The sequence below is a fragment of the Sinohyriopsis cumingii genome, chromosome 12, assembly GCF_028554795.1.
Source record: "Sinohyriopsis cumingii isolate HCF-2022 chromosome 12, ASM2855479v2, whole genome shotgun sequence".
Classification (NCBI taxonomy): domain Eukaryota; kingdom Metazoa; phylum Mollusca; class Bivalvia; order Unionida; family Unionidae; genus Sinohyriopsis; species Sinohyriopsis cumingii.
In genome coordinates this window covers 21,895,229-21,909,212 of record NC_142972.1, presented here as the reverse complement: position 1 = coordinate 21,909,212, position 13,984 = coordinate 21,895,229, and the positions used below count along the sequence as shown (strand labels likewise).

The window sequence follows — 13,984 nt, the reverse complement described above, 5'->3', positions numbered from 1 at the left end:
CAGTAGCTCGCTGTAAGCTGTATGCTTAGTACAATATAAAGGAAACAGTGCTAATCTGAGTCCTGTTGTCTTTTACAGAAGTCTTGAAGCATGAGGGAACACCTGAGCTAAGGGAAAAACTTCAGAAACTTAATCATTAGCTAAAACCACAAACTGACCATCACTTTGGACTTGAGTAAATACCTATCAGGTTATTTATGCATCTACTATTGGGGTCCCTTATGGAACAAAGAGTTCACTGAAATTTGACTTTGCAGCCCATATTAAGTTCTATTATTATTATTATTATTATTATTATTATTATTATTATTATTATTATATCATATTTGTAGTGACCTTAGCCAGAGCATATCTCAGCATCCTTGATATTAAGTACCAGAAACTGTCAGCAAACAAATTTCTGTTGTTGATCTTTCTATGGCTAGCTGGGCCTAAACCAGTTTTATCTTTTATATAGACACCCACATTTGTCTTTCTGTGTGTCACAGCTTCCAAACAAGTGTTCGCAGATTCAAAACTTGTTTCGGCTTACAAATGTTTTTAATACTGTTTTATTTTTATGTTCAAACTTCTTTTTAAGTTGCTCATCTCAATTTTTTATTTTTTCCCCTCACTTTTACATTTTTTGTTATCTTCAAGCTTTCTTTTATCACTCCTGACTCCTAGTACTGGCTATAGTTAACTTCATAATACTGAGAGATGCACTCTGTTCTAGAGCTGTAAAGCAGTCAATTATGTAAAACGGGATTTGGTTCTGAATTTTAGTTTAGCTTTGCATAAAGTTGTAGAACCCTTGCATTGTGTTAGTGTGTCCTTGAAATCTGCTTGTAACATTTTGGGGGTGGGGGTGGTGGTGCAGCAGTGGGATTCCAATAGTTCCAAACTGAATTTATTTGAATTGAGCATTAAACTGGAATTTGTTGATTTAATGGAGCTCAGGAAAGGATTGAATGATCAGTCTAAAAAAGCACTGTTGATGAGTGTGAAGAAGTAGATATTGAGACTTGTTGAGATTGAATGGTTAGGATTGACAAACACAAATGTTTCTGGAATCTTCATTGATGGAGACCAAGTTATCAGACATCACATAGAATTAGTCCTGGTGCTTTGATGTGAACAGTCATATTCAGTTAGAATGTACAAATGGAAATACAGATAAAAACGGTAGGATTTCTCAGCATGTACATGGGGCCCCTTGTGTTCTAAAGTCTGCGCTGTTTCAGATCACTGCAATCGCACGTCTGCCTTCATCGGTTTGAGTCTCTGGTTCATGTAATGTGAGAAACCTTGCCAGTAACTTCTTGAGGGTTGGTGGTGTTTCCTGGGTTCTTCCTCAACCAGTTTTACCAGCCACCATAAATAGCCTATCTTTTGCTGAAAAATAGCAGTAAACCCCATAATAATAACAACAGAATATACATCCAGGGAGGGAAACCTTAGTCTTAAATAATTATTTATTTAATTTCACTGTTACCAGATCCAGCTACCAAGGTTTGTGTCAGTGTTACCAGATATGTATAATATACCACACTGAATTTCACATTGATCCAGTACCTGTTTTTATTCATGAATTTCCACAGAATTTTTAATTGTGAAACAGTTTACAGTGTCACTTGAAACTTACGTTAACTACCATTTCATTGTCAAATTATGTAATGTACTGAAAATGCCACTAAAAACCAACCCAACACACTCCTCTGAGATTTCCAACTTAAGATATCATTAGCAAGTGTGAATTACAAATGGGTATATTGTATTGCCAAGCAGTTTTGCATTTCACCTATAGCGATATAAAATTGTAAACCCAATATTTTAAAGCTTTCAGAGTACAAAAATCGATAGCGTCTTAAAAAACAAAGTGGTACTCATTTTAACAAATATAAATATCAATTAACTGGAAATTTTGAATTTAAACTGAGGTCTCAGTAGGGTCTTCATTATAAAACATGGTCTGGATTTGCAACTATTGAAAGTCAGGTAGTCCCAAACCAAAGATAACAAGAATCCCAAGACTTCAGATCTCTGATTTGCCACTGTTAACTCTATATCATTCCTTTTGGGTACTGAGTGGCCGAGTGGTCTAAAGTGCTCACCACTACACATCATTCCCATCTCACCTCTCAACACATGGATTTTCATCTTGACTTATCAATAGCCTTTGTGTGCTTGAGAGAGAAAGCTTGCCAGTATCTTCAATATGCTGATGGTTCTTTCCAGGAACTTCCACGGTTCTTCCTCCTCCTGCAAATAATCTGGTCACCACATATAGCCTATCAGTTGCAGAAAAATGGCATCAAAATCAAACCAAACATCATTCGCTTAAAAATGGCAGTCATTTGAAAAGGCTCAGACAGTATGCCCTCAAAGTTGAGCATGTTGAGAATATTATCTGATCAGCAAGTTAATACATGTATGTTTATGTGGTAAGATTCACCGCTGCTAAGTTTTATTAATTCAACAACAATTAAAGCCAAAATTAAATTGCATGGCAGTCTCAAAATCCATGGGGTAATTTCACATGCGGGAAAGCTAAAGAGCAGCAACAGAAATAGATATGATATAAATATTGTAAACATTGAGGAGCAGGGCTTACCGTATATACTCACTTATAAGACAAATCCAGCTGCAAATTATACAGACCAAAAATCTGCCATTGCAAAATGTGCCAGTAGATCTGGGTCTGTGCAGTTTGTTAGGAGTAATCAGCATAACAAACAACATAGACCCTGATCTGCAGGTGCATTATGCCATGGCAGATATGGATTTGTTCTTCACAGTTTTATGTGACTTATAAGTGAGTATAAATGGTAGGTGTGAGAAGATTTTTAAATACTTATATGGTCTAGTTGTGATTTTTTTCCTTCTGTTTATGTTGAAATAATCTCTTGTCATGGTTACAGTGATATTTTACAAGAGATAATGCTTCTTTGTTAGTTGTGGGGGAAGGTCAGTGGTATAAAGTTTACTGACCCCTATTGTGATTTATTTAATCAGTTCTGCAAATGTTTACACTAGATATGGGCCTGTCACCTTTTCAAGATAACCGCTTATCACTGTATTTGTCACAGCTTGGAATTATACTGCAACATTAGGAGAGAGATTAAACTGGACACCATATGACACCATGTACTTCCCCAGAGTATAAAAATAAACCTCTAGGCTGGTATAATAAAAGTTTCCTCAACATTTGTGGTCTTTCTGGAAGTGAACAGATCTTTTTTAGAACAACTGTGAAAATGGAGATGTACTGAATTTCTGCATCAGAAAAGATATTGTCTGATGAAGAATAAAATATGATAATTTTTGATGACATACAGCAGTTATTCAATAATATCAGATTTCATAGATTATTGACATTGTTTTTGTCTTGCATGTAATACAAAATCAAGATTAGTATTGACAAGGTCCAGCTGGCATCCTCCATCTACCAGTCTTTGTCTGTCCATGCATTGTCAGCTTTTAGGCAGAAAGTTTTTAAAGGCCTGTATTTCCATTTTGTATTAGTGGATCATCATCAGATAATAAGCTTATAACAGCCAGGGGTGGGGGTGAGGCATCGTTAGAGATATAATAGCCTAAAAGTTATGTGTCATGCATGCATACATGCCTACCTACCTACCTACCTACCTACCTACATACATACATACATAACAAAAAGTAAGGGTGATTTTCTGTTCATTATGTATTTTCTGTTACTCTTTATCATAATATTTTTAAAGCCCAATGTTTTAGTGATATTGTGATAAATTTTTCCTTCAGTCTGTCTGTCTATCTTTTTGTCTATTATATCTCTTCTGAAATACTATGTGAAAATTCATGAAACTTTGTTGTTACGTTGCCTCATTGGTAACCATCACTAAATAGCAAGTCATTATTTTCCAGCTAAACTTAATATGTCCAGCCATAGCAAGAACATGCATTATGTATGTTATGAATTTGTAATATGACCCCTGGGTCACTGTCTCGGGGAGGGGGACAGTGATTGCCAATTGTGGGGAATAATATGCACTGAAAAGCATAAGTATTTGTGACCCATTGCAGTTGCTCTACTTTCTGTTTAGCAAGATGATATAGTACATAATGTCAAGAGCTAACATTATCTTAGTTGTTAACATACAGCATTCTTAACATTAGATGACAGCATTTTCAAAATATATCAGTCAGATTTGGTTGAAAACACATTATGTTTATTGTCTACTTTGTGAAACATTTTGCCTCTTGACAACTTTAAGGAAGACAAAACGAAGTGTACACCATTAAGATGGCCTAATGTAGAAACATGATATTAAAATGCTCCAATTAGTTCTTTAATTAGACTAATGGGATGATTCAGGTGGTAACCCACAATTACACAGTAAATGTATTTTCAAGATCTCTTTGAAGGAGCACAATATTTTAACAACTTAATAAGTTGTTTACTTCTGTTAAATGTTGGTGCACATATCAGTTCTTTACATTCTAACCTTGTTTATCTAACTTCAGTTTTTCTGTCTTTTGGATTAAAGCATGTTTCGTAAATTGCCATACCATTATTTGTCCTGCAGGGTACAAATAACATAAGACTATGGTATGACTTTGATTATACACTGCATAAATGAAAGTTGGAGAAATCACTTTGACAGTCTGTCTGTACATCTGTAACACTTTCATTTACTTAAAATAGCCTGAACCATGTTGTCATGACTTTGTATGCATTTTTATCATGATTAAACTTTCTGTCCTTTAACAACACTGGAGCTGCCTGTTGAGTATTGCAAGTTTACTATTTTTATTACAAATTGTGTCCATCCATCTATCAAACTCTATAGAAACAACCAAAATATCGTTATGAGACTTTGCATATATTTTCTCCCATATCCATGTATGTAAGATTTGATTTGTCATTAGTACATTTAGAGTTATCGAGAGTTATCTCCTTAATTTTTGAAAAACTGAACTTCATCTCATTGGGGTATTCTGTGAGCACTGACTGACATATCTAGTTTCATTGGGGTATTCTGTGAGCACTGACTGACATTTAGTTTCATTGGGGTATTCTGTGAGCACTGACTGACATTTAGTTTCATTGGGGTATTCTGTGAGCACTGACATATCTAGTTTCATTGGGGTATTCTGTTAGCACCGACTGACATATAGTTTCATTGGAGTATTCTGTGAGCACTGACTGACATCTAGTTTCATTGGGGTATTCTGTGAGCACTGACTGATATCTAGTTTCATTGGGGTATTCTGTGAGTACTGACTGATATCTAGTTTCATTGGGGCATTCTGTGAGCACTGACTGACATCTAGTTTCATTGGGGCATTCTGTGAGCCCTGACTGACATCTAGTTTCATTGGGGTATTCTGTGAGCACTGACTGACATCTAGTTTCATTGGGGTATTCTGTGAGCACTGACTGACATCTAGTTTCATTGGGGTATTCTGTGAGCACTGACTGACATCTAGTTTCATTGGGGCATTCTGTGAGCAGTGACTGACATCTAGTTTCATTGGGGTATTTTGTGAGCACTGGCTGACATCTAGTTTCATTGGGTTATTCTGTGAGCACTGACATCTAGTTTCATTGGGGTATTCTGTTAGCACCAACTGACATATCTAGTTTCATTGCTGTATTCAGTTAGCACCGATTGACATATCTTGTTTCATTGGGGTATTCTGTGAGCACTGACTGACATTTCTGGTTTCATTGGGGTATTCTGTTAGCATTGACTGACATATCTAGTTTCATCGGGGTGTTCTGTAAGTACTGACTGACATCTATTTTCATTGGGGTATTCTGTAAGCACCAACTAATAGATCTAGTTAATTGGGGTATTTTATAAGCACTGACTAACAGATCTAGTTTCATTGGGGTATTCTGTAAGCACTGAATGACAGATCTAGTTTCTTTGGGGTATTCTGTAAACACTCACTGACAGACCTTGTTTCATGCTTGCAATAGAGGACTGGCTGCAGCATTATCAAAGTGAATGTATGTATTATATTATTATTTTCAGCAAAATAGATCATGACTGCTTTAGAAGTTTTTTACCTTGATCCAGTACCTGTGCTTAGAAATTAGTTTTGAGAACATAAAGGCCTGGGTCCCAATTTCAATACTATAAGTATTAAAGTTGAGTTGAGACTTAAAACATCTTATTGGTTAGTTTTAAGTTGGATTTAAATATCAGCCAGATTGTTGCATTCTATATTGAAATATAAGTTTAGACTTAAATTCTCTTACTTAAAATCAAGACCAAACTGTCTGGATTTCATGAACAAGCTGTGAGTCTGGACTTAAACTTGTCAAGAATCAAGTCATATGATTGGCTGAAACTTGGGCCTGACTTAAAATGAACCAATTACTGTATATGGCTTAACTTCATACCTATTATTAAAGGGCTAGATCAGTTTTGAAAATTGTTGGTTATCATTTTGCAACAAAATCTAGTTGCCCAGTATATTTGTCTGGTTGCTCAGTATATTACTGTGGTTACCCACAATATTGCCATTGATAAAATTATTCAACAGGTTTCCCTTATATGTAATTAATCCTGGTTACCTTCAGTCCCCTAATAGAATGTGTCACATACTGTACATATTGTACAGGTTCACCATGAGTGGCTGGTGGTTTAGACTGGGATTACTTAATCGTGTATTGAGCAGTCCACACATGGATTTGTGTGACCTCTTACCAACCAAATAACCCAACAGGTTGGATAAAGGGTTACATTGACATACATTTGGACACACAGCTGTAGCTTCCCACAGCACAAATTTAATGTTTTTTTTATATATAAAAAATCATTTTAGTTTATAACATGATAATTTTTAATTTAATTTTTGGTTGCCTGATCTGGTTTTAACATTGGAAATAATTGCTGCCCAGCATGAATTGTTAGTTATATTGGGTTCCTCAGCAGATAATTTTTCAACTTCAGGAGTTGTATTTGTGAATAAGGTCCTGGTTTTCTCAGAATGCAAAATACACCTTGTCGTCAGTGTTTAGTGCAGAATGTTTCTCATATTTGTGCTGAAAAACCAAATATACATCAGTCAACAAATTTTTTAAAATTATGCTCTAGAAATGCAGTCTGGGAAAGTAGATATACATGTATATCAAACTCCATACTGGTCATTACTTGCCTAAAAGGCTGAACTTTTTTTCCACTCCATAATGGTTACCTTATCAAGTACAGTAGATAGATGAAGATAGTGATGCGCTAAGTATGTACTGTCCTTTAGCAAAGACTGTAAATCTATATAACAAAAAGAATACTTGTGCCTATTATAGATGACCTTCAAGTTGGAAAGTAAATGTGCTTTGTCAAAATTTGATCCTTACTGATTTTTTGTTGGGTCTTTTAGCTGTTGGGGCAGAACCAAAGGCTGTTGCAATTAACAATTCACATAAAATTGATTAGGTGCTTCCTAGTCATTTGAAACTGCCTGAAAGACTGACAAAGAATGCTGCCACTTAACCGTGAAATGAAACAAAGTCCGTCTTTATGAGCTGGGTCATTGATTGAAAGTTGTCATTACTGACAAGATCAGTAATTAAAATGTAAAATAATCAAAACCCAGATCATTGAGTTTGCATGGATGTTGTCAGAAAAGAAATCCAGTAGCTAATTTATGTTTGTGAAGATGAAATTAGAATGGCACTTGGACTGTTCCAAGCATATGTAAGCTTTGATTAATGTGAAAATTAAATTAGAATATATCACATTAAGTCTTGACAGAAATATATGCTGTAAGATTATCAGCTTGTCAGTTATGTTTTTGGCTTTCACAAAGAAAAATAAAAGCTAGTTTATATACTGTTTGGTAATGTTTGCCTTTACATTTAAGTCTTAAGTGCTCAGTTTTAATTTCATGGCTGACAGCTTTTTAGAAAATAAATCCATACCATATATACTAGCATATAAGTAGGATACACATGTTAGCTCTGCAGATCCAGATCTGCTGTTGCATAATGTGCTGACAGATCTGGATCTATGCAGTTTTTTAGGATTAATAAGTGGAACAAGCAACATAGACTTAAAGTCTATATTGTTTGTAGTTGGACCTACCTTATAGGTGAGCATATACTGTATACTTCGGTGGCCCAGTAGTTGGAACTTCTGCTTCTGATGCAGGAGGTCGTGGGTTTGAACCCCACTCGAGTCATACCAAAATGGTACTAATAGCTGCCTCACTAGGTACTCAGCAGTAAGAGTTTAGTGTTAGGACTGGTCAGCCTGGTGTCAGGATAATGTGAATGGGTGGGACATCATTCTACATGTCTGCGGCATGATGCCTCAGTGCTAGATATCTCTTTAAACTGCCACACTGCAGACATTGTAGCGATATGACAGAATTTTTTTTAAAGCTAAGTTAAAAATCCAAATCACACACACACACACACACACACACACACACACACACACATGCACATGCACACACATTATATACATTAATATACCTTATTTCATACTAGATACATACCTGGCACAAGTCCCATGTTTAATTGAATTTGTTCTCTTAGCCTTTCTAATAGCATGCAATTAAAATGTCCAAAATTTCTTATAAAGTGAAAATCCTGGCTAAGGTATAATATATGCATATATTCTCAGTTCATCTGGTTCATTTTTTAAAACTAAAACTGATATTTACAAAACTGATATAGCAAAGTGGTTCTTTATTGATTTTATGTCAATCATGCATGAAAAAACTATTTATCACATGTAGAATTCTTATGCAGGCATATTTGTTGTAAGTAACACCAGTCTTAATAATTATGGTGTGCAGATGGTTAGTAAATACAAAACACACAGAATCAGTCTGAGGATTAAAGTCTCAAATAAAAATGTTTATTGTCCCAAATCTTACAGAAGCATGATTTGCTCATAAAATCTGGAAAAAGTATTTTGTACTGTTCTGACCCATGCCTTGTTACATTGGTATTAAGAGAAATTAAAGGGAAGATAAAAAAGCAAAAACTATTCCATATCTTGTTACATTGTATTAAGGGAAATTAAAGGGAAAATAAAGCAGCCTAAACTGCCTTCCATCCACCTGTTTCCTGATAGAAGATTCCATATACCTGCTTCAAATATTATATAAATTGGCATGTCAGATAATCAAGACATGAGTATTTTCAAAGGATTTAGTATCATAAATATACATAAAAGTTTGACTCATTTGAGAAAAGAAACTGTGGGTACTGCACAAAATATTTGAATGAAAGTTCCACAAACAAGCTTAGGAACATCAGACCATTCTTTTAAGAGTAGCATCCCTTGTATAGATCAAATTGCAGAAATGAGGTGGTATCGTGCATATAACATACAGGGCACACATACTCAGACTCGTGCATATCTTGAAAGGTGAACTCTAACTAGTGTGCGTACCCTGTCAGTGTCCACATTCTTGTTGAGTGTCTTGAATTCCATCCTGTGAGACAGAAGTTTTTCCCTTATTTGGACTGAATTAAAAAGCTTTATTATGGTGTGTCACCATAGACAGTCTTGGACTATTTTGAGGGAATGCAGATTGTTGAATGTTGAATACCTTTTTGTTTCCTTTTCCTTCATTTTTATGTTATATACCTTTAACAGAATTTTAATATGTGTATATTTTATCTTGTACTTGTTTAAATTTATTTTGAAGAGTTTATCTTCCTAATGTTTTATAGCCTTTCTTTATTTTCACAGTGTTAGAACTTGACTTTTAATGGGCACCATGTAGCCATTATTGTGTTGACATGTTGTTAAAAGCTATTCATAAATAAATGCATTAAATAGATACTAGTAAAATGTGACAATACAACGTCACCAGAAGAGGAAGGGAGCTAATTCAGTTTGTCATGGAACACCTGGGGAGAGCCATCATGGCAAGGAGCTTAAACTAAATTTTGGCCTAGATCTTGATTATCTGACAAGCCACAACTTTGAAAATGGGTACAATGGCTTAAAATGTAGTACATTGGCTTAGAATATAATGAATAAAAGTGATAACAAGTTTGAAAGACAGATTGTTCCTTTTGAGCTAGCATTTAGACATGAGTATTTTCAAAGGATTTAGTATCATAGATATACATAAAAAAAGATTGACTCATTTGAGAAAAGAAACTTTGGGTGACAACAAAATTTGACAAACTAATAATTACTTTTATCCATAGTTAACAAAGTTATCTACATTTGGAAGAAATCATTTTAAGAATCAGTTTAACAAGGTCATTTCATCTGTGAAACAGATATTATATATCTCCAACAGAGGTACAAAAAATATCTGTATGAGGAATAAAAAAGTAATAAATGTGGTCAGCCTAGAAAGTTCTATATATGTGCTTAAATATTGACTACAAATGTAAACAACATAGATCATGATCTGCCATCACATAGTGTGCTGGAAAATCAGGGTCTACATTCTTTGTTCTACTGATTATTTTTAACAAACTGCATGGACCCAGATCTGATAGCACTTTATGTGATGATATATTTGAGTCTGTGCAGTTTCATCTGGACCCAACTTATATGCAGATATTTGCAGTACATAATACGTTTAGTGAAAATTAGCTACAGAAGATGGATTTTTTTAAAGGTTCAGTTTTGAGAAGGGTCATGGCAGTCTGTCTTGTTTTTTAACATATGGCAGGTTGTCTTGTTTTTACAGAAAGACATACTAAAAATGGAAGTGATGCCCACCTCTGCCTCTGATTTTCAACAACTCTGAATCCTCTGCTGACTAGCCTGCTTTTCAGTTCTGTAAAAATAGTAGTTTGTATGGCTCTAATGGTCAGTTTATTCATGTGATTGAAACTTCAATGATCAGGATTTTAAGTGGACCTTCCGTTAAAAAATCCACTCCAGTGACAAAGTAAAGAGTCTGAACGTATTTGACATCTTCTAGTGTTTACCTCAGTTTGGTGGCAATAAATAAATGTCAGACTTTTAAAATGTGACTGGTACCTTTTATACTAATATAGGTGTAGGAGAGACCTCTGAATCAATGATTGAAGATTTATATGGCTTTTCTAAGTTTACTTTTGGTTGTGAAAGATTATGGTATTTGATCAGCTCTTTTGTCCTTAAAATGACTTTACATGAATCATGACTTAGTGTCAACTTGTGTTTCCTGATATATTCCTTCATGAGATTTGAAACTTGACTAATTTAGAACTTCCTGTGCAAGATCCAATCATTTCCTTCACTAAATAAATAGTTGAATATGGTGCTTTACAAGATTCACAAATAAATTTCTTTTACATTCAGAACTATGAAGTCATTAAATTAAGCATTGCTTCAACAGAAACACCAAGATAGTGATAGTAAGACATGCAAAGGGAGATAACTCCAAAATGATCTGGCTATAGAAGAAATGCGAATAGAAGGTACATAGCAGTTACAATGAAAAGGCACAAAAGAAGACCAATAAAAGTGACGAAACTGTATGCACTTTGAAAATGATTGATTAATTTCTGTAGTAGATATAAATGTATGAATATAATGGTGATACAGGCCAGTTTGCTCAATCATTACAAATAGCAAAAGGAAACTACTGTAATAGTTTTGATAAACATTTGCAGTAATCTGGAGCAAGAACTGGATTACTGAGGATAGATTATGGTAACAGTCACAGTTGCAGACAAACGTTAGGCTTGATTCATATGGAATAAAAACTTGACACTTGATGATAATAATGTAGTATAAAATGACCATCAATGATGGAAAAATATTTAAATATCATAATCAGTTACTGTTAGTATGTCAGACTCCAAACTGCACACACAGATCTGCCATCACATAATGTGCAGGCAGATCTGAGTCTAAACAGTTTGTGTGGAGTGATCAGTAGAACATACAAGACAGACCTTGATTTGCCAGTACATTATGTGATGGCAGATGAGAGTTTATGTTGTTTTCACATGGACTTATAAGTGGTACTTGTAAATTCTTTGCCAGTGATTGAATGAGTTTAAAGCACTGTAAATCTTGTTACTTGGACAGTGTAAAACTTGTTACTCTTAATCAGTGCTGTATAAAATAACTTGTAGGTTGTTTCCAACTGCCAACAACATAGGTCATGATATGGAGTCACATAGTGTGACAGCAGATCAGGTCTGTGTTGCTTGTTCTACTAATTACTCCAAACTAACTTAATAGATCCAGGTCTGTTGGCACATTATGCAGTTACAAATCTGGGTCAATGCAGTTTTCAGTTGTACTCAACTTTGTAAGAGAGTATATATGATAAGATTTTCTTTAAGCTTCATGTGCTTTTCATTTTATAGGATGCAGGCATGTATTTTTTTAATCCAGATTTTTAATTTAATAAGAAACAAATAGTTCTACCCTGATTTTTTTATTATTGGCTACAAACATAAATAGTTGTACCCAGATCTTCAATTTTATACAATACAAACATAAACATTTTTACCTAGATATATAATTTTATAGGACACAAGCATGAATATGACCCAGATGTATCATCATCATCATCATCAGTAGAAGCAGCAGCATGTCTCTATAATGTCACAAAAAATAACCCTTGCATCATGATGATACTTGTATAGTTTAATGTGTCTGTAGATCTTGCCTACCAATCCATGATAATTTCTAGTTGGAATAATGAATACATGTACCATGAGTGAGCCTGGGGGACAGTAATGCCACAACAAAATTGTGTGTGTCCCACAAATGTTAACAAATTCCCATATCTGAACAGTAATAGAGGGACAGAGAAAAATACAATGTCACCTTGAGCTCATCCAAGGTGTGACTCTTTGTAACCCATGTATTTTACTGAGCCTATTATTTGACTTTTATTCCTTTTTTACTGTAACCTTCCTATTTTTGTTTTCAGCTGTTGGCGATCTGAAAAAGTTCAGCAGCGTCGAACACCACCATGTTTCTCTATATGGATTTGACACACACATGTTCATACCTGCAACCCGGCCACACTGCATCATAGACCAGTATAGTCTTTGCGATCCCACACCCATCAAGATCCTTCGCAGTGCAGACACGTATAGAAAGGATGGCCTGTCAGGCTCCAAACTTTTCAAGTTTTGGCCAGTAGTCACAAATGAAACTAAAATACGAACTCCAGATCTCAGTTTCTTCAGAAGAGTTAGTATAAAATTTTAATTGCTATAGAATAATATTGTTGTTATTTTCATTGTCTAGCTGACCACATCAGAATCTGTGAAAAGTCCACAAATTAAATAAATTCAGGGAACAAGCAAATGCTTTTATGGATTAGAGATTTGAGGGACATTGTCAGTATTTTCCCCTCAGGATGTTATATTTCTCAACGCACTTTTTAAAAATTTAAATGCAATTAATTTGGTTGTAAAACTTGCATGAAAACTGCATAGCAAGAGAATTGCATGTGTTTTATGTACCAGTACAATAAAGATGAATTAAACATGATCTTTTGATATCTAATTACATCCACATTTTGCTACAAGTTGGCTATATTGCCATTCCTTAGCAAGCATGTACAAAGCATAATAATTCAGTATTGCACTGAACAATCAAGAATTGTGGTCAGCCTGTACTGTAGTCAGTTAATTCATTTATTAATATTTTTTTTATTGAGATATGTCATATGGACAGCCCATACTGTAATCAGTTAATTCATTAATATTTTATAATTGAGAAACGGTCAGACCATACTATAATCAGTCAAATCATTTATTAATATTTTGTTATTGAGATATGGTCAGCCTGTACTGTGATCAGTTAATTCATTAATATTTTGTTATTGAGATACTATGACTGTGAATGAGATATGCATGTACCTTTGAGATGAGTTTAAGTGAAAACTTGAGTATTAATGTATAGCCAGATATATTTTAAAGAATAATAAGGTAAGACTGGCATAAGAAAGAAATATTTGTAAAGAAGTTTCCTGCCATACATGTACTAACCTCTTCAGTTTCTACAGTAGGTACAGCATAATAAAATTACACCTTTGGACATCTTGATTGTTTCTGACACTTACATTATATTCTACA

General features: G+C 34.5%; 1 protein-coding gene across 1 annotated transcript in view; it reads left to right on the top strand.

The window, feature by feature from the left end:
• LOC149786087 (uncharacterized) overlaps nt 1-13,984 on the top strand; it is a 157,431-nt gene that overhangs the window by 93,140 nt on the left and 50,307 nt on the right. Inside the window, exon 2 of the mRNA XM_089976381.1 lies at nt 12,829-13,094. Within this exon, the coding sequence (XP_089832507.1) occupies nt 12,829-13,094 (266 nt within the window). The remainder of the gene's footprint in view (nt 1-12,828; nt 13,095-13,984) is intronic.